We start from the raw sequence: 17791 nt of genomic DNA on the forward strand, positions 1-17791 counted from the left end.
AAACAATGGTAAAATACGATGAGAGTATTTAACGCATTTTATTACAAGAAGTAGTTTCACGTGAGAATAGCAATGTATTCTCAACATAAAAATATCTTTATTATATAAAGTAAAACACTTAGTAAAAAATTAAACTATTGCAGTGCTGCTTCTCAGTCTTTGCAATTCTGCGAAGGCCAATCTGTCATGAGGATTATTGAACAGCTTTCTTTGACATAGCAACACTTTGCAAGCTTTTTACACAACTTAAGGCCACGTACACTTGGCCTTTTCCAAAAGTACTTTCGTCTACATAAATGACAACTTTCTCCATATCAGCCCCTTGCAATTTATGGACAGTAACAGCCCAACTTAAAACTTGGGAAACATTATTCTTCCAATGTTGTCATACCTCTCGGACCATGAAATGACAAACTTTGTGGCTGAATTGTAATCCATCCATTTTTGTCTTTAAAACTCCCTCCAATCGATTTGTCATCAAATTCTATAAATATCTTATTCAGTAGTTCCCATTCTTCCAATTGATCTCTGTGAAATCCATTCCATTCCATTTTTTAACAATACCCATGCTACCACTCACCAACCCTTCTGAAACCTTCAAATTCACTCGCAACATGACTCTAGCACTGATTGCAATTTTTATTGAATTTAGCAATCCTCCTGTACAGTTGCGGTCTTGTGGAATAGAAGCTTGAATGGATTTTTGATAATAAGTGGCAGGTTCTTTGGATTCAGTGAGAGCATTTAATGTATAAATTTTCACTATATTGGCCAGTAGTTCCATCATTTTGTCATTATGGCCATTCACTAGTTTCCATGTGGGGGGAAAAATAAGTATAGCTCAACTGTTGGCAAAAATCACCAGCCACAGATACAAGACTTCTTTCAAGCAAAATCTCTTACCGTTCAATACGCAACTCACCTACTCTACAATTATTAAGAAGGTCTATAAATTGGCTATCATTCTGTTATTTGATGTTGGTTTGTAACTCACAAAGCCTAAAGTAATGCCACAAATGCAGCTCACTTTGAAATATAATTGATTGCCTGAAGCACCAACTGCCCTTAACAGTCAACAACTGCATAATATATCTGAAAACTAAGATATTTACCCCACCAAAAATGTCTTGACAGTATTTTATTTCTTGTAAACAGAGATGAATAGATCATGAAACTTCATAAGAAACCACAGATGTTTCACCTATTACAAACCAACGAATGTGACAGAATTGTCTTCTGATATCCTCCAGCTGCTCTCCTGTCATCTTCCTATAGATTGCTGCTCTACCTTTCTCAATGCCTAAAGCAAATGCATTATGAATGGTTTTTCTGCTGACAAGACATGACGCAACTCCTGTTGATCATTTAATAACTGTTCTGTTGCTGGAGCATAACATGGATGAATATGATGTACTACAATTTTGACCACAGAAGATCTTCCGCTGCCAGCTCATCCTGTCATGGATAATTTTAAAGGAACATTTGTGTTAGGTTGACTTGTCAGTTCACATCAAATTTGTTGTGTATCATCATCAAAAAATATTTTTGTTCTATATTCATGCTGCTGACCATGACATGAAATTCTTCATCTGTGATACTGATATGCATTTCTTCTCCATCATCTCTTACTTCGATGCAACATCAGCCACTTTTGGGTCATATCAATTAACAATCATTAAATGCTGCAGGTTTGGCTGGATCTTTGTATTCAGTGTTGAAACTATTCAACAGAATCTCCACGAAATGGATATAATTGATCTCAAAGTGCCATAAAAGCTTCTTTGCATGTATCATAGCCCACTAGCAAATTGCTTTTATCTGCAAAACAGCGCGCACACACATACACACTCACACACACAACAAGATAGCTATAAAAATAGCATCCCCTATCTCCCATTTACGGTGTAATAATGGATCCTCAGAATCACAGGCTTTCTTCATTGTCTCACAATGTTTCCATTTAGAGATCTGATGGTTGCTGGTCCAGTTTCAGCGCCCTCTTCTAGTTCTTCATAAGCTCCCACGTCGTCATTGTCTTCATCGCTATCATGTCAATAAGACTGTTCATAATTCTACCAAATTGAGGTGATCTAGATTAGTTGGCTTTGAATATACCTGTCAAATTGTTTTGATAAGTTTCACCTTGCTCACTGTGACATCGTACAATTCTGTATCGCTCCTGAGGTCATCATGTGTTGTTGAAAACTACTTTTCATTAACTGTCTCTCAATTTCAGGTGGCATAATCTGTATACACATTCACACATTGATACTCTACAATGCTTTAAAATCACCATAGAAATGGCAAACAACTGCCTACCAACATCCCCGTGACTAGCTCGCACTCTACTAGCAGCATCTTTCAGCACTTTACCTACATCTTCGGGCTCATGTTTAGAAGTATATTTGGAGATATAGGAAGATACAGCTGTCACTTTTCTATAGGACTCGATGTCCACATTTGGTTTCCCCAATTTCAGTAACTGTGGAATGTAATTTTTTATGTACTGTTCTTCAGGATTTCTTCTCAACATACAAAATTGTCCATTCCTACACAAAGTTTTGTCTGGCCCTAACAAAACCAGTCTGTCGCTTCCTGGTCTTGGAAAATTAAATCTACAGTGATGATAACTCCCATTCTTATAGCATGTTGTTGTCTGAGAGTGTATTTGAGCCCATTTAACTCATCATTTTCATTGCATAAAGAACATGAAACACTCCCACTGACCAAATATCTGCCTTTTGGAGTGTAAAAATTTGATTCATTTTCAATCCAGTATAACATATGTAAGTATGGACTTTCACAATTCTGAAACTCGATCCTCTGCCTGTAATCCGTATGCCTTCCTTTTACATCTTTATCACTGTTCTACAAAAATCTCATGAAAGCATTAACATGTATCCCAAATTGTCAACTCAAAGTCACAGGCTGGTCATCTACCAATCACTTGGATTTTCCTGCAGCAATTACAAGTGCTTTCTGTAAATCAACCAATTCAGATCACTACACCTCAAGGTAACGAATCACTTAGGAGGACCCATATTCTTAACCATGCCAATAAGTTCTGAACATGCACTTTGACAGTATGCATTTGATCTTCACATATTCCACATATTAAGGTGATTTTTTTCAATCAATATTCTCCCTGACACATTCTTAAAGCCACATCTAAATTTTCCTTAGTTCTAAAGAACTCCACAACAGATATGGCATAAAAATATAATCAAGGCTTCAAAAATGTGTATCAACTCCTATTATTCTAGCCCGACAGTAAATCTGTTGGTATAATTGGATATCAACTTTCCTTTAATCCATTCCTGCCATGAGGGAACAAGTGGAATCAACATAATTCTTCTGCTCTTTATTCCACTCATACTTTCTAAAGATAGTTCAGTTTTTCTGCACAGCTGATTGATTGACTGAGAGGGATTATGGGACCAAACAGCGTGGTCAACAGTCCCACAATTCCAAAGTGGATCACAGGAGAAAGAAGGTCTGCTACAAGTGGGTGGATCCAGTCAGGAGAGTCAAATTATAAAACAATGATCATTAAACACACACAGTAAAGGCATAAAAGGTGAGAAAAAATCTAAAAACTGGAAAGGGGGGGGGGGGGGGGGCAGTCATGGGGTCACAGACCAAGAAGACTGTAAAAGAAGTCCCAACTACAACCAACCTGCCCCTGCTCCAAGACTAGAGTCTTATATCTGGAAATAAAAAACACTTTCACAGATGAAACAGGACCAGTTCAACCATCCATGGATTGTCTGCTAATATTAAATTTAAGCAATCAGAAAGACTACACTTAACACGAAGGGCCGAAAGAGGGTGACATCCCACCAATAAGTGAGGTATCGTCAATCTGGCTTCACAATCACATTGTGGGGGTGGGTCATTATGTAGGAAAAAACAATGGCTGAGGTGGGTATCAGCAATGCGTAAACAGCATAAAATAGTGACCTCCTTCCGAGAGGAGCGGAAGGCAGAGCACCAAACTGAAGTAGACTCCTTGACAATCTGGAGTTTATTACTATGAGTAGTAGCACTCGTGATGGCATTCCATTTTTGGGCAAAGAGAAATCTGACATAGATCCGTATATCCGCAGCTGGAATCATGAAAGGAAATAGGGTAAGTATCTGCTTCTCTAGCCAATCGGTCCCTGGGATGCCCACATGACTTGGGACACAGAGAAAGATGACTGAACAGGCAGCATGCTCAAGAGCAGAGAGAAGGTCATGGATACCAGACACCATAGGGTGACTAGAGTAGCATCGCTCGATAGCCTTCAGGCTGCTCATGGAGTCTGAACAAATTAAAACACTGTGGAGGGAGGCCTGAGAAACAAAAAGGCGGACCCTGTGAATGGCTAGAAGCTCTGCTGTGAACACCCTACATGATCCCAGCAAAAAATGGTGTTTGAAGCCAGTAGGAAATGTGAAAGTGTATCCCACCTTATCGATTGTCTTAGAACCATCAGTGTAAAAGATGGTAGCGCCCTGGAACTCTGCAAGGATGGCACGTACAAGACACTGGTAAACCGTAGGAGTGACAGAGACCATAGGACCCTGGAACAGATTGGTGTTAATCTCTGGTCTAGGCACCACCCAACAGGGAGAGGGAGGGGAGTACACGGGGCACATTCCAGTGAGTGGAGACTGAAATCCCGACAGGGGAAAGTGAGACGGATTACAACTGGCAATCCCACCCATGGGCTATTATCAGGAGGGAGACATCTCTCGCTTGCAATGAGGACAGGGTACATGGGATGGTCAGGGAATCGGCAAATGGTGATTGCCTAAAAAACTAGAGTTCACCCCATCATATTTGTATAGGGGAAGTCCCTGTTTCTGCAAGGAGATTGTCAACGGGACTAGTGAGAAAGGCACCAATAGGCACATGCACCCCATGATGGTGAACAGGATCAAGAATTTTCAGAGTGGAAGGAGCTGCTGAGCCATAAACCTGACTACCATAATCTAGTCTGGACAAGACCAGAGCACGGTAAAGATGGAGAAGAGTGCAACCGTCTGCACCCCACGATGTGTGGGCCAGAAGGTGGAGAGCATTAAGCTTCCGCATAAATGTAGTCTTTAGGTGGTGAATGTGAGCCAACCATGTCAGCTTGTTATCAAAAATAAGGCCCAAGAAATGGGACTGTGCTACAACATTGAGGAGCTGGTTGCTTAAATAAAGTTCTGGATCGGGGTATACTGCAGGTCGATGACAAAAATGCGTAACCTGCATTTTGGAGGGAGAAAACTGGAAGCCACAGGTGGTGGCCCATGCAGAGGCCCATTGGATGGCACCTTGGAGCTGGCACTCAGCAGATGCTACCGAGTGGGAGCTGCACATGGAAAAATCTGTCAATGTACAATGCTGGGGTAACCAGAGGCCCAACAGAGGTCACAAGCCCATTGATAGCAATGAGAAAGAGTGTGACACGTAGCACAGAACACTGTGGGATACCATTCTCCTGAATCTGAGTGGCACTGAGTGAAGTGCCAACTCAAACCCGGAAGAGCCAGTGAGATAAAAATTTGCAGATAAAAATCTGATGGGGACCACGGAAGCCCCAGTCATGGAGGGTAATTAAAATGTGATGGCACCAAGACATGTCATACACCTTATGTAGGTCAACAAAGACCGTGACAAGGTGCCAGCGGTGAGTAGAGGTCTGTTAGATGGCTGATTCCAATCGGAGTAAACGGTCTGTTGGAGATCGCCCTGCCTGGAAACCACACTGATATGGGGATAAAAGGCCCAAGATTCGAGTACCCAACATAACCTGAAGCGTACATGCGGAGGGAACAGCTCAGTTATCGGTAGTGTGATCCCTTTGTTGTCAGGAGGTCAGTCATATGGGTACATAGCAGCACCATCACACGGACTGGCTACATGTGCTGGTGACCTAGCAGGATGGAAGAGGGTTAAAGTGGGAAAGGGGGAGGGGAAGGAAGGGGCTGGGTGGGAGGGGGGGGGGGGCGGAAACCACACCATAGATGCTAGGGAGGGATGTCTCCCCCATATGGCTCACACTAAAAACAGGATATTTTGAAGAGGAGGTCAAACCTCAAGTGAGGACCTAAACGCCAAAAAGGATGAAAGAACAGGCAAAAGGAAAAAAACTGCAGCCAATACAGGAAAACAGATGGATACCAAGGTCGACATAAATCACAACACCAAGAGGGGGGAAGGAGGTGGCAACGGAGAAGAAGACAGGATAGGGAGGGAGGACAGGGTGAAGGAAATGCAGCTACGGAGGGAAGAATTGGCTGCAATAGCTCGGCGCCCCACGTGCGCCACGCACAAACTCGCGAAAGAACCGTGAGCCCCCTGGAGTGTCTACACAGCTGATGAACTGGCAACTGAGTAGAGATATTACTGTTGATAACAGTGATTAATTCAGGAATAGGTTAGCCTACAACACGTAAAACCGATGAGGTAATAACAATATTGTCATTGCTCAAGGCACTGGATGATTCTGAAGACCAGTTTGTATTTCTTACAATGTCACTGTTATTTCCTGGTTCAGTTAGATTTTGATTTAATGGACGTGCAACAGGTGTAATTTTTGTAACACTATATTCATCATCATCATCCTCTCATTTTGCCATCATTTGGGTATATTTGATTTTAAAACTGTCCACAACAATGTAACATCGGTCAAAGATATCAAGCAAGTTGCACCATCCTGAGCTACACAATCTTTTGGTCCTCTAGAGCGAGAGTCGAACAAGTAATATAAATTAACAGTTTTCTAGACTGCCACTGGTAGGCCATTACATGTAACAATAGCTCCCAGATCAGCACCAGAATCTGTAAAGAACTCCAATAAGCCAGTCTTTAGATTTGGAAATCCACCATCTTGATTATTAATGCTCAGTTGGCCGCAAATCTATGATAATGGTGAACTTGTATTAAACATGAATGATTAAATACGTCACAATTAACTTTTAACTCTTGAGCACATCACTATTATACATTAGCCTCAGTCAAACAAGGAACTCTTCGAGACTGTATGCTATTTCAGTACAATTGGTGGTAACCGGAAATTAAAGTTGAATCTTTTATATCCGAAGACCATGTCTCCGTTTGTTTAATTTTTGTAACTGGATTAGCTATGGCAGTGTTTGCAGTACACTGCTCACTTCAAGAAAAAATCATGAAATTTACTATGACTTTGATGAAATGAGCCTCTCAGTACATGCCGATTGTTACCCATAACTTGGAAACGTTTGTGTCTTCCTGTTGTATTATGTCATTTTGTAGAATATGGCAAATTTTGTTAACATTCTAATTATCATTATTAAACTTGATTGTAACATTATTAGTGATAATTCAATCTAATGCAGTTCAAATGTTTTCAATATTTACAGAAAAACAATGTAATCTTCAAACTGACTCACTCTGTTCACAATCAATCACTAGACCAGCATTACTCATTTGTAGCAGAAGCTGCTCAGATGTTTCTTCAACATCCTGCCCATCAAATACAGTTTGACCATGGAACCCATGTTATCCAAAGTGACCACTGAGGTTTAACCATTTTTACAAACTCAATTATCCTACGTAATAAATGTATTTCTTCATTGAATAATGGCTGTATTTCTGCGAGAATTTCATCTAATGACATGCCATTCAAGTAAGCCTGCATAGGTGTTGTTCTGGCACTTTGGTAACAGGTCGAGTTAACATCAACTTGATTCATTAACTCATTTGGTAGTATATCTCCTGGTAAATCGCCAACTATAACTTTACAATTGCAAAGTTTTTCACACAACAAACAAACTGTATGAGCAAATGTGTGTACAGAATTGGCAAAATCAAACTTGTATTTGGCTCTAGACTAAGCCGTAGACTTGGCATTTCTGGCTTGCCTTGCCAAATGTTCTTTGGGAATCTCATTCAATATAGTCCAAACTGTAGCCTTTACTTCCCTGGCATGCCTAGAACAACACTGCTGTGGTATTTCATTTACACGAGATGCAGCAGTAGACTATGCATTTCTGGTACATCTCACAGAACTTTGCTCAGGAGTCTCTATTAATACAGACTGAGCCACAGTTTCCGCATCCTTGCCAAGCCTGAAGGAATGTCAGTCTGGAGTTCCATTAGACTGTGAAATACTGGTACATACAGCATTTGTTTAATGTAAACTAGTTGCTTTTGATCTCTGCAAAGCCTTAGTCACCATATCTCCCTCTAAACAATGTGGCCAGTCTTGCAAATTTCCTTGACAGCACATTCCAACCTGACAAGTAGCATGTGATATCAAAGACAAATATCTTTCTGGAGTGTTCTCTTCTGGATGTGTTAATCTGCGCCTTTTGGCTTCATTTTGAGCTCATAGTTTTTTCCCCCATTCCCATTTTAATGCTGTGGAGTGATTAGAAGTAACACCTAAAAACAATGACATAACATTAGATAATTATTACCTTTCACAATATTTTATTAACATACATAAATCTAGAACTTATTATTATACAAATGCACAACATATTTTTAACTTGAGTTTAACAAAAGAAAATCAGTATGTTTCATGAGACTTCTATTAATATTAGTGTTGAATACTTTCAGAGGTGGTAAGTCCAATAAACATGGGTTCAGAAATGCATACTTTCTGTAATAAACCTCTGTTTACAGGAGGTGTTCAACATGATGTCCATTCATGAAAATGCTTCTGCCCTCTGCCATAAGAAATGATGCACCCCAGTCGTTGTTGTACCTGCTGGCATGTATTGAAGACGTGACCCTGTAGTGTCCACACACCGGTAATTGGTGTGGTGCTGACCAATCCCTTCATGTGTCCCTGTAACCAAAAGTCTTGGGAATTGAGGTCTGAGGAATGAGTAACCCCCCCCCCCCCCCCCAAACCCATCCAGTGTTCGCGCACATTGTGACGAAAGCGTGTTGGTGCGACATCTGTATTCATTGGTGCAATGGCACAGCCTCCAGCAAGGTAGGCAATACATTAATGACAAGTCCAAATAATGTGCCCCAGTTAAACTTTCTGGCAGCACATATGGCTCTATTAATCTATCGACAAGTACACCTGCCCATACATTGATTGAGAATTGGTGTTAATGCCCTCTTTCCTGAGTTACTTGAGGATTTACATCTGCCCATACATGCTGGTTATGGAAATTCACAACACCATGTCTTGTGAACCCTGCCTCATCAGTAAATAAAATCATGGACATGAACAGTGGACCTGCAGCACACTTCTGCAACAGCCACTGACAGGACTGCCGTCTGCCACGATGATCATGTGGCTTTAGGGCCTGAACGAACTGTAGATTATATGGGTACAGCAATTTTTCATGAAGAAACCCCCCCCCCCTCCTCCTCCCCCCCCCCCCCCCCCCAGGTTGAGACACACATTCTGCTGCTATTACTTGTACACTGGTTCCAGGGGTTTCTTCCACTCAATGTAGCACACACTCCTCCATGTCAGGCAGGCATGCTGACTGTACGGGGCCTTCCACCGTCAGCTGTGGATATTTTTAAGCATGGAGTGCATGGGCTCGCAGGCTCCTTCCTTTTGAAAAACCATAGCAGAATATCATATCAGCCATTTCACTTGTAGAGTACTCGGGTTCCATTGCTAACAAGTGGTGAAGTAGAGAAAATGTACATGTACTACACCATTTGCACGTACAAACAGCACAATAACAGTAAACAAGTAAGTGAATCTGGGTTTGGAAGAAGGTGAAACACCATGATATGTACCCAGGATTGACAGTAATGTACAATAAAGCACACAAACACGACAAAAACTAACGTAGCCTACAACAAGAATTGAACCACACAACTGACCACATAATTGTACATAGAGTACTGTGAATAAGATGACATAATAACCTGCCGAAACATCTGATGGAGCACCAATGCAACGACTGTGATAACATCTGCAACCAATCATCACATAGCCCTTTCTACACAAAAGTGTTTACCTCTGAAAGTATGTGTTTCTGGACCCATGTTCATTGGACTTCTTTTTCTTCTTTCAATGAGTACTACCACTGCTCAAAATTCACTGTACAGTACAGATATTAATCGGTAATAACACCAGGTACGTTGTTTGTACACTATTGGTATTAATCAGTGATAACGTCAGGTACGTTATTACAGAACTCTTACACTAAATATACGAAATTATCATCTCAGTTTTATTAAATTAATATAAATTAAACTTTTCAACTTAGGAAGAGTAAATTAATCTGGCCAAAAATTTACGCTAGGAAATTAAAACTAATAAGCTGTTCATGATCAATCACTAATTGCATACTGAACTGAATTTAATTATATTTATGTACAAAATATCAAAGAAAACAAAAATGTCAGGTTGAAAGTCAAAACCACATGACTGTCATTGCAACTGTAATAATATTTATGAAAATAAATCTATTGTCAGAATATTCACAGTTTTGGTGAGCAAGATTTCACGCCGCAATTTTGTTTTGCACCCCAAAAAGCATTTGTATAAATGTGGCAACAGATTGTCAATTATACTGTATCTACTAGCAAAATATGAAATTAAAAAAAAAAAAAAAAAAAAAAAAAAAAAAATCACTAAAAAATTAAAAACCTCCAATGTACTTTAAGTTTAACGGTAGTAGTAATAGTCTGATCCAACCATTGTCAAGTTAACAGCAGCTATCCTTTCTATAACAGCATACTGTCATCATTAATGCGTGTAATCCTTTTCTGTCCTATTATAAATGATAAAAACGTCAGAGATTCGTGAAAAGTAGAACCTCCCAGGAGAAGTTGCAGATAACAGCATCCAGTACAAGAAGACAATAAGCATTTTGTTGATTTTCACAAAATGCAGTAACACTGAAGACTGGCAAACAGACATACACTTAGAAAATAAACTTACCAAGACCCACAGCTTCCTCAGTTTTCTTTAACTCTTGCAGGCTACTGACTGGTAACACACTCACTCCATCTGACTTCTCTATCCCCAATGACAAATCTGAAATAAAGAGAGAAAAACTACAGGTAAGTTAACTACCTTCTGCACACAGAATTAAAGTCCATGAGTTCTTTAGACACTTTAGTCGGCCTCACAGATCATCATACAGTTTCAATAGTTTAATTTCAGGCAAGTGCCATTGTACCTATTTTTGGTGTCACACTGAGATACCAAAATACTACTGTGGTCAACATAGCCCAGCTGTGATGATAAACAGAACTTGGTTAACAAGCAGTTAGTTTCACAATTGTGCTCATCATTAAAACACAAAAACAATTTGAATAGAGAATTTTCATGAGCCGTTATCACGGGAGCCTGAAAACATTGCCACAGAAACTTGTGCAAGCACGATCATTACACTGGTAGTTGTGCAGTACACAATGAATAATTTCATATAACAGTAACTGGCTAGAGTCCATGCAGCTGCAGGATTAAAGCACACACTGAGTAATGTGGCTGCATCACATGCTTGTGGCACTGTTTGCATGCCTGCAGGGCATTGCATCTCTTGAACAGCAGGTTCACTCTGAAACACTATCAGGGCCAATACGCTGTGATATTAGATCCTTCCCCTTTTACCCAGGATGCAGGTCCAATAATGCCCTGGGTCGTGACATGAGAGGTGGGCTGGGGAAACCTGGCTGCTGGACCATCTACTCATAGTTACTGCAGTGTAACAGTGTTGGGATTGGCCAGTGGTGTCAGTGCAGATAACTCTAGCCAGCCTGCTGGCTGCAGAGAGAGTCTTACACCTGACTGGTACGGTGGGAACAGTGTAGCCTGGTAGGTGGTGAAAGATTGACCTTCTAGGGGACCCATATCTCCATGAATGATCCCAAAGCCTCTTCGACCTATGATCAGCCTTAGGTCATACCAGTGATATGACCAGAGCATGGGCACAGGCGGTGTACCTACTATAAGGTGAGGTTACAGAAGGTTCCAGGTTTCGACCTGTGGGATATTTGATTATCTAAATCTGTCTTTGCAAGTAAATTGGTTGCCACTGTTTGAGCTCAAACATTCAGCTAGACCCCTGTTTTTTCTTTGGGTAGCATCTCCCCTTCTCTAGACACTTATGTATTCTCATCTTCAGAAATAAACCTCTAAATGGTTTACTTTTTACGGGTTACGACACTGTTCAGCATCCGCACCCCTCATGTCCAGATGCCCACTCCTGAACAGCTGGTGTCTTGATTACACAGTGTCTCTGAAGGTGGACCCCAATTGTCAAAGGTGAATCTTGATCTTCTAAATCTGCACCAAAATAGGCATATTTTCATGTGTGTGTGTGTGTGTGTGTGTGTGTGTGTGTGTGTGTGTGTGTGTGTGAGAGAGAGAGAGAGAGAGAGAGAGAGAGAGAGAGAGAGAGAATGAATGCACACATGTTCTACTGCAGTTTCATACTGAGTGAAGGTCATTTAATAACTGACACTGACATTTCTGTGTAATATGTAACTAGGAGTTTAGCAACATTGAAAGGGTTAGTACAAATGATTTACTAAAATTTCCAGGAATGGCTGCTGGGAAAGAGTGGCCATTGATATCCCATAGTTTCACTCATGCTAGAATCTGGTGTACGTGTGGTTATTGAAGTAATATAGTATTCCCAACATCCTTTTTTCTTCGTTTCATTATATAACATGCCTTCATTCTCAGACATTTCACTGACATTAGGTTAGTAGTGGAGGGGTGCCTCCTTTATTGTCATAATCCTCTTCCCTCTTTGATGATTTCAGCTATTACTATACAGCACCACGCAACTGACTTGCATCTACAATAAGGGTACTGCATTGTTCACTGCTTGAATAATTAGGTTCATTGTGTCTTGCACTGTCTCACTGATATACTTATCGGTTCAAGGTGATTTGAGATTCCGGGCTGTATGCCTACCAACTGGCTCCTCACAAGGACCAACATGGTAAGTCCTCATTAGTTCATAATTACGTAACAGTCATTGTTGCATACATTGCTGTGGACATGCCATTTGTATCAGTGGTGTAAAGTATAGGACTGCAGAGTGTAGGTCGATTACCATAGCTGTTGGGGTGCTCCTATCCTTTAGGCAGATGTCTAGTTCTGTGAGTAATCTGCTAGTTTTCATCTACTATCCATGATTGCACTGACCCACAAATAGTTGCGGCTGTTGGAATCACCCAATAGGATAACATTGGAGAGATAAATTGAATCTGCTGTTGTTCACTGTTATCTACTCACCATAGGTGGTAGATCATACCCATGAACAAACACCACTCCATGATTTTTAAATTAATTTAGTTTCTTTAAAGTGATAATTTTTTTGCTGCAGTGTGATGGTAATTGATTAACTGTGATTCTTATAATGCAATACATAAAAAAAGGCTAGGCTGACATCAGCTGTTTAATTACAGTGATTTGGAAATAGTAAACATTAAAATTCAATTCCATTAGTGCTAACAAGATGAAGCCCTCTGACACAGGCAACTGATTCACTTTATATTTAGTAGGTCACTTGTGTACAATCTAAAATTTATAAAAATTAAATTAAATTAAAATGAATGACTCATCGATATTTTGGTTCAACAAGGTTGAGAAAATCCCAGGATTTAATGATGCACAATTGACCGAGAAATGATTGAATTAATAGATAATTGAAAACTGAGTATTTTTCAATATCATATATGGGGTCAAAAAATGCATATTTCCCTAGTGCAATCATTTTTTCACTTTTATTTTTTCCTGATTTGAAATGGATAATAGCTTATTAACCCCTACTACTGTAGGGGTTAATGATGTAAGTAAATCCACGAGGAAAAATAACAAGGTAGGCAAATAAATTTCTCAAATGACTTGGATTAGTAAAGAATTTAAATTTTATCCTGTTCACTTCACAATGACTATTTCACTTACTCCATTACATGTCCTCCATTTCTTTCAAACAATTGGATGGATGGTACTTGTCATACAAAGTTTCAAAGCAAATATACTTGTGGCAACAAGAACACCTAACAAATGCAGCTACATTGTTATTCTGAAAATTCAGAGGGCAGCCAAAGAAGGACAGCTCACTAAGATATGGGCCACTGTCAGCCGGGTGCCGCACAGACAGTGAGGTGGGTCATCCCGGCACAGGAGGTAACAGTGTGCCACCCAAGAGAGGCCAATGTGGAGCTGGCAGAGAACCAAAGAGTCCCTGAGAGAGGCCCGCATGGAGGACTGCCAATCATTCATAGTCTCCTCAATGGCATGTAGTTTGTTGTGGGTTCTGTGGTTATGCCATTTCATCTCCCAAAACCGCAAAACCTTGCGGCATAGTACTGAACGCAGGTCAGTTGCAGAGAAACCGACCTCCATAAGCGGTTTCCGCATAGCCTGTTTGGCCAACCTGTTGGCTATTTCATTGCCTGGGACTCTGATGTGACCTGGGGTCCAGACAAACACCACTGAACGACCAGACCAATGCAGGGCATAGATGGAGTCCTGGATGGTCACTATCAAAGAATGACGAGGGTAGTACCGGTCGAGAGTTTGTAGGCTGCTCAAGGAGTCAGTACACAGAAGAAACGCCTCCCCATGGCATGAACGGATGTGCTCAACAGCACGAGTAATAGCCACGAGCTCGGCAATGAAAAAACTACAGCCATCATGTAAGGAATACTGTTCAATACGTCCTCCATGGACATACACGAAGTTGACGTGAGCATCAGCCATCGAGCCATCGGTGTAAACCACTTCGTGGCTTAGGTACTTGTCACGAATCAAGAGGAAGTGGCAGCAGAGAGCTGTGAGGTTAACTGAGTCCTTAGGTCCATGTGAAATGTCCAGGCGAAGCTGCATCCTAAGTGTACGCCATGGAGATGTACGTGAATGGACCTCGAGTATAGGTGGCAAAGGCGAGGACTCCAGTTCAGAAAGTAGGGATCAGTCACGAACTGCAATTGCAATTGCAAGCCCTGACCTGGGCTGCTAATGCCATAGGTAAACCATCGTGGGTGGGAAAAAGAGATGGTGATTCGGATGTTACAAACATGTGCTACGTAACTGTCCAGCTGTTGTGCATGCCTAACCAGCAATGGAGGCACTCTGGCTTCCGCAAGGGCTCTGGTCACCGGACTCGTCCTAAAAGCTCCTGTTACTAGCTGAACGCCACAGTAGTACAATGGGTCAAGTAAACGCAAAGCTGAGGGCACTGCCGAACCATCAACCATACTCCCATAGTCAAGGCAGGATTGAAAAGGGCTCTGTAGAGCTGCAGCAGCGTAAAGCGATCTGCACCCCAGTTGGTGTTGCTCAGGCAGAGGAGGGTATTGAGATGCTGCCAGCACTTCCAGTTAAACTGACAAAGGTGAAAAAGCCAAGTCAATTGGGCGTCCAAATCCAGTCCTAAAAATCAATGTGTCTCCACTACAGTGAGTGGATCGTCATTATGGTAAAGTTCTGGTTCCAGATGAAAGGCACGATAACGATGTAAGTGCATAACACACGACTTTGTGGCAGAAAACTGGAAAGCTAGGGCCCATTACTGTGCCTTGTGGATGGCTCCCTGTAGGCAGCACCACTCGAAGAACACCAGTACAAAAAGAGAGAGACACTCAATTCAGAGCCCTGCAGGATCCCATTCTCCTGGATATGGGGGGGGGGGGGGGGGGGGGCGACTATGGGAGGCACCAACTTGGACATGGAAAGTACTAAGTGACAGGAAATTTTGGATAAAAATCGGGAGCGAGCCTTGGACACCCCACTCATATAACGTGGCAAGGGTATGATGTTATGATGTCACTGGGTCGTGTCACACGCTTTTCGCAAATCAAAAAACCCAGCAAGCAGGTGTTGGTGTCTGGAAAAGGCTGTTCGGATGGCAGACTCGTGGGACATAAGATTATCAGTGGTAGAACGATCCTGGCAGAAGCTGCTCTGACATGGAGCCGGTAGGTCATGTCACTCCAGGACCCAACCCAACTGCTGACACACCATACGTTCCAGCAGCTTACAAAGAACGTTGGCGAGGCTGGTGGGCCGATAGCTAACCACATCAAGTGGGTTTTTACCGGATTTGAGCACCGGAATGATGCTCCTTTCCCACCATTATGATGGAAAGACGCCATTGCACCAGATCCGGTTAAATATGATGAGGAGATGTCGCTTGTAGTCAGATGAGAGATGTTTAATAATCTGGCTGTGGATCTAATCAGGCCCAGAAGCTGCGTCCGGGCAAGGTGAAAGGCACTGAGGAGCTCCCAATCTGTAAATGGGATGTTACAGGATTCACTATGGTGTGTAGTAAATGAGAGGACTTTCCCTTCCAGCTGCCGCTTGAGAGTGCGAAAGGCTAGGGGGGGTAATTCTGTGACGCAAATGCTCAAGCATAGTGCTTAGCAAAGTGGTCAGCAATCGCATTTGCTTTGGTAGATAACACGCCATTTATGTTAACACCAGGAACACCTGTTGGGGGTCTGGTACCTGAACACACGTTTGATCTTTGCCCAGACTTTGGAAGGTAATGTCCGGCACACAATGGTCAAGACATATCTCTCCTAACACTCTTGCTTCTGTCATTTGATAAGTTGGCGAACGAGCACGGAACCATTTAAAGGCTATGAGGTGCTTCAGGGAAGGGTGCTGCTTATACCACTGTAGAGCTCGCCGATGCTCTGTAATCGCTTCAGCGATTTCCAGAGTCCACCAAGGGACTGAGAAGCAATTGTTGTAGTCACCTGCTCAATGATCACATCAATGTTCGATTATGGGGGAGATTCAACAGTGATCGCAGAGGTGAAAGTTTCCCATCTGCCTTGCTTAAAGCCCATCTAGGCAGGCATCCATGGGCTTGACGCCAGGGTAGTGACAGGAAGATGGGAAAGTGGTCACTGCCACATAGGTCGTCGTGTGTTCTCTAGTGGATAGATAGCACAAGTCCTGAGCTGCAAATTGATAAATCAATGGCCGAGTAACTACCTCGAGCCACAGAGAAATGTGTGGTGGCCCCAGTACTTAAGAGGCAGAGGTCGAACTGAGACAGTAAAGTTTTGACATCTCTGCCTCGGCCAGTAAGCTTGGTGCCACCCCACAAGGGGTTACGAGTGTTAATATCTCCCATAAGTAAGAAAGGTTTAGGGAGCTGATCAATCAGTGCAGTTAATACATTCAGGGATACTACACCATCTGGAGGAAGATATACATTGCAGACAGTTATTTCCTGCATCATCCTTATTCTGACAGCCACAGCTTCAAGAGGGGTTTGAAGGGGTACAGGTTCACTACAGACCGAGTTTAGGACATAAACACGAACTCCACCTGACACTCGATTACAGTCACTACAGTTGCTGTAGTATCCATTATATCCACGGAGGGCAGGGGTCCGCATTGCCGTGAACCAGGTTTCCTGGAGGGCAATGTAGGAAGCAGGTGTAAAGCTTAACAGATGCCGTAGCTCAGCCAGGCAGTGGAAAAACCCGCCGCAATTCCACTGGAGAATGATGTCATCGTGAGACTGGTAAGGCATGGAACATTGAATGAGGCAGTTTATGCCTCAGGGACACCTGCTGCCACCGACTTTTTGCCTGAGCAGTCTATATCCATTGTGTCCGAGGGTCTGGCGAGATCTAGGTCATGCGGACGCCAGAGTCTCCACCTCATCTGCAGACACAGAGCTTGGAGGTAGTGGTGATGTGGGTGCCACCACAATTCCCTTGGTCTTAAGGGTTTTCTTTTTGCATTTCTCTCGCTGCTCCTTGGGTTTCCTTGGCTAAGAGGACTTCACTGGCTCAGTCTCCAGGACTGAGGATGAGTGTGGAGCCCTGTGACCAGCTGCTTTTGGGGTCTTCTGCCACTGGGGG

The 17791-nt window shown here is 42.2% G+C and overlaps 1 protein-coding gene across 2 annotated transcripts in view; it reads right to left on the reverse strand.

Annotated features, from left to right (window-relative positions):
* The window catches only part of LOC126183188 (transmembrane protein 183-like), a 252438-nt gene that overhangs the window by 152838 nt on the left and 81809 nt on the right, over nt 1-17791 (reverse strand). For both annotated transcript variants that reach the window (XM_049924924.1, XM_049924925.1), the window contains exon 3: nt 10884-10979. In XM_049924924.1, coding sequence (XP_049780881.1) covers nt 10884-10979 — 96 coding nt within the window. The remainder of the gene's footprint in view (nt 1-10883; nt 10980-17791) is intronic.

Source organism: Schistocerca cancellata, chromosome 4, assembly GCF_023864275.1.
Source record: "Schistocerca cancellata isolate TAMUIC-IGC-003103 chromosome 4, iqSchCanc2.1, whole genome shotgun sequence".
Taxonomy (NCBI): Eukaryota; Metazoa; Arthropoda; class Insecta; order Orthoptera; family Acrididae; genus Schistocerca; species Schistocerca cancellata.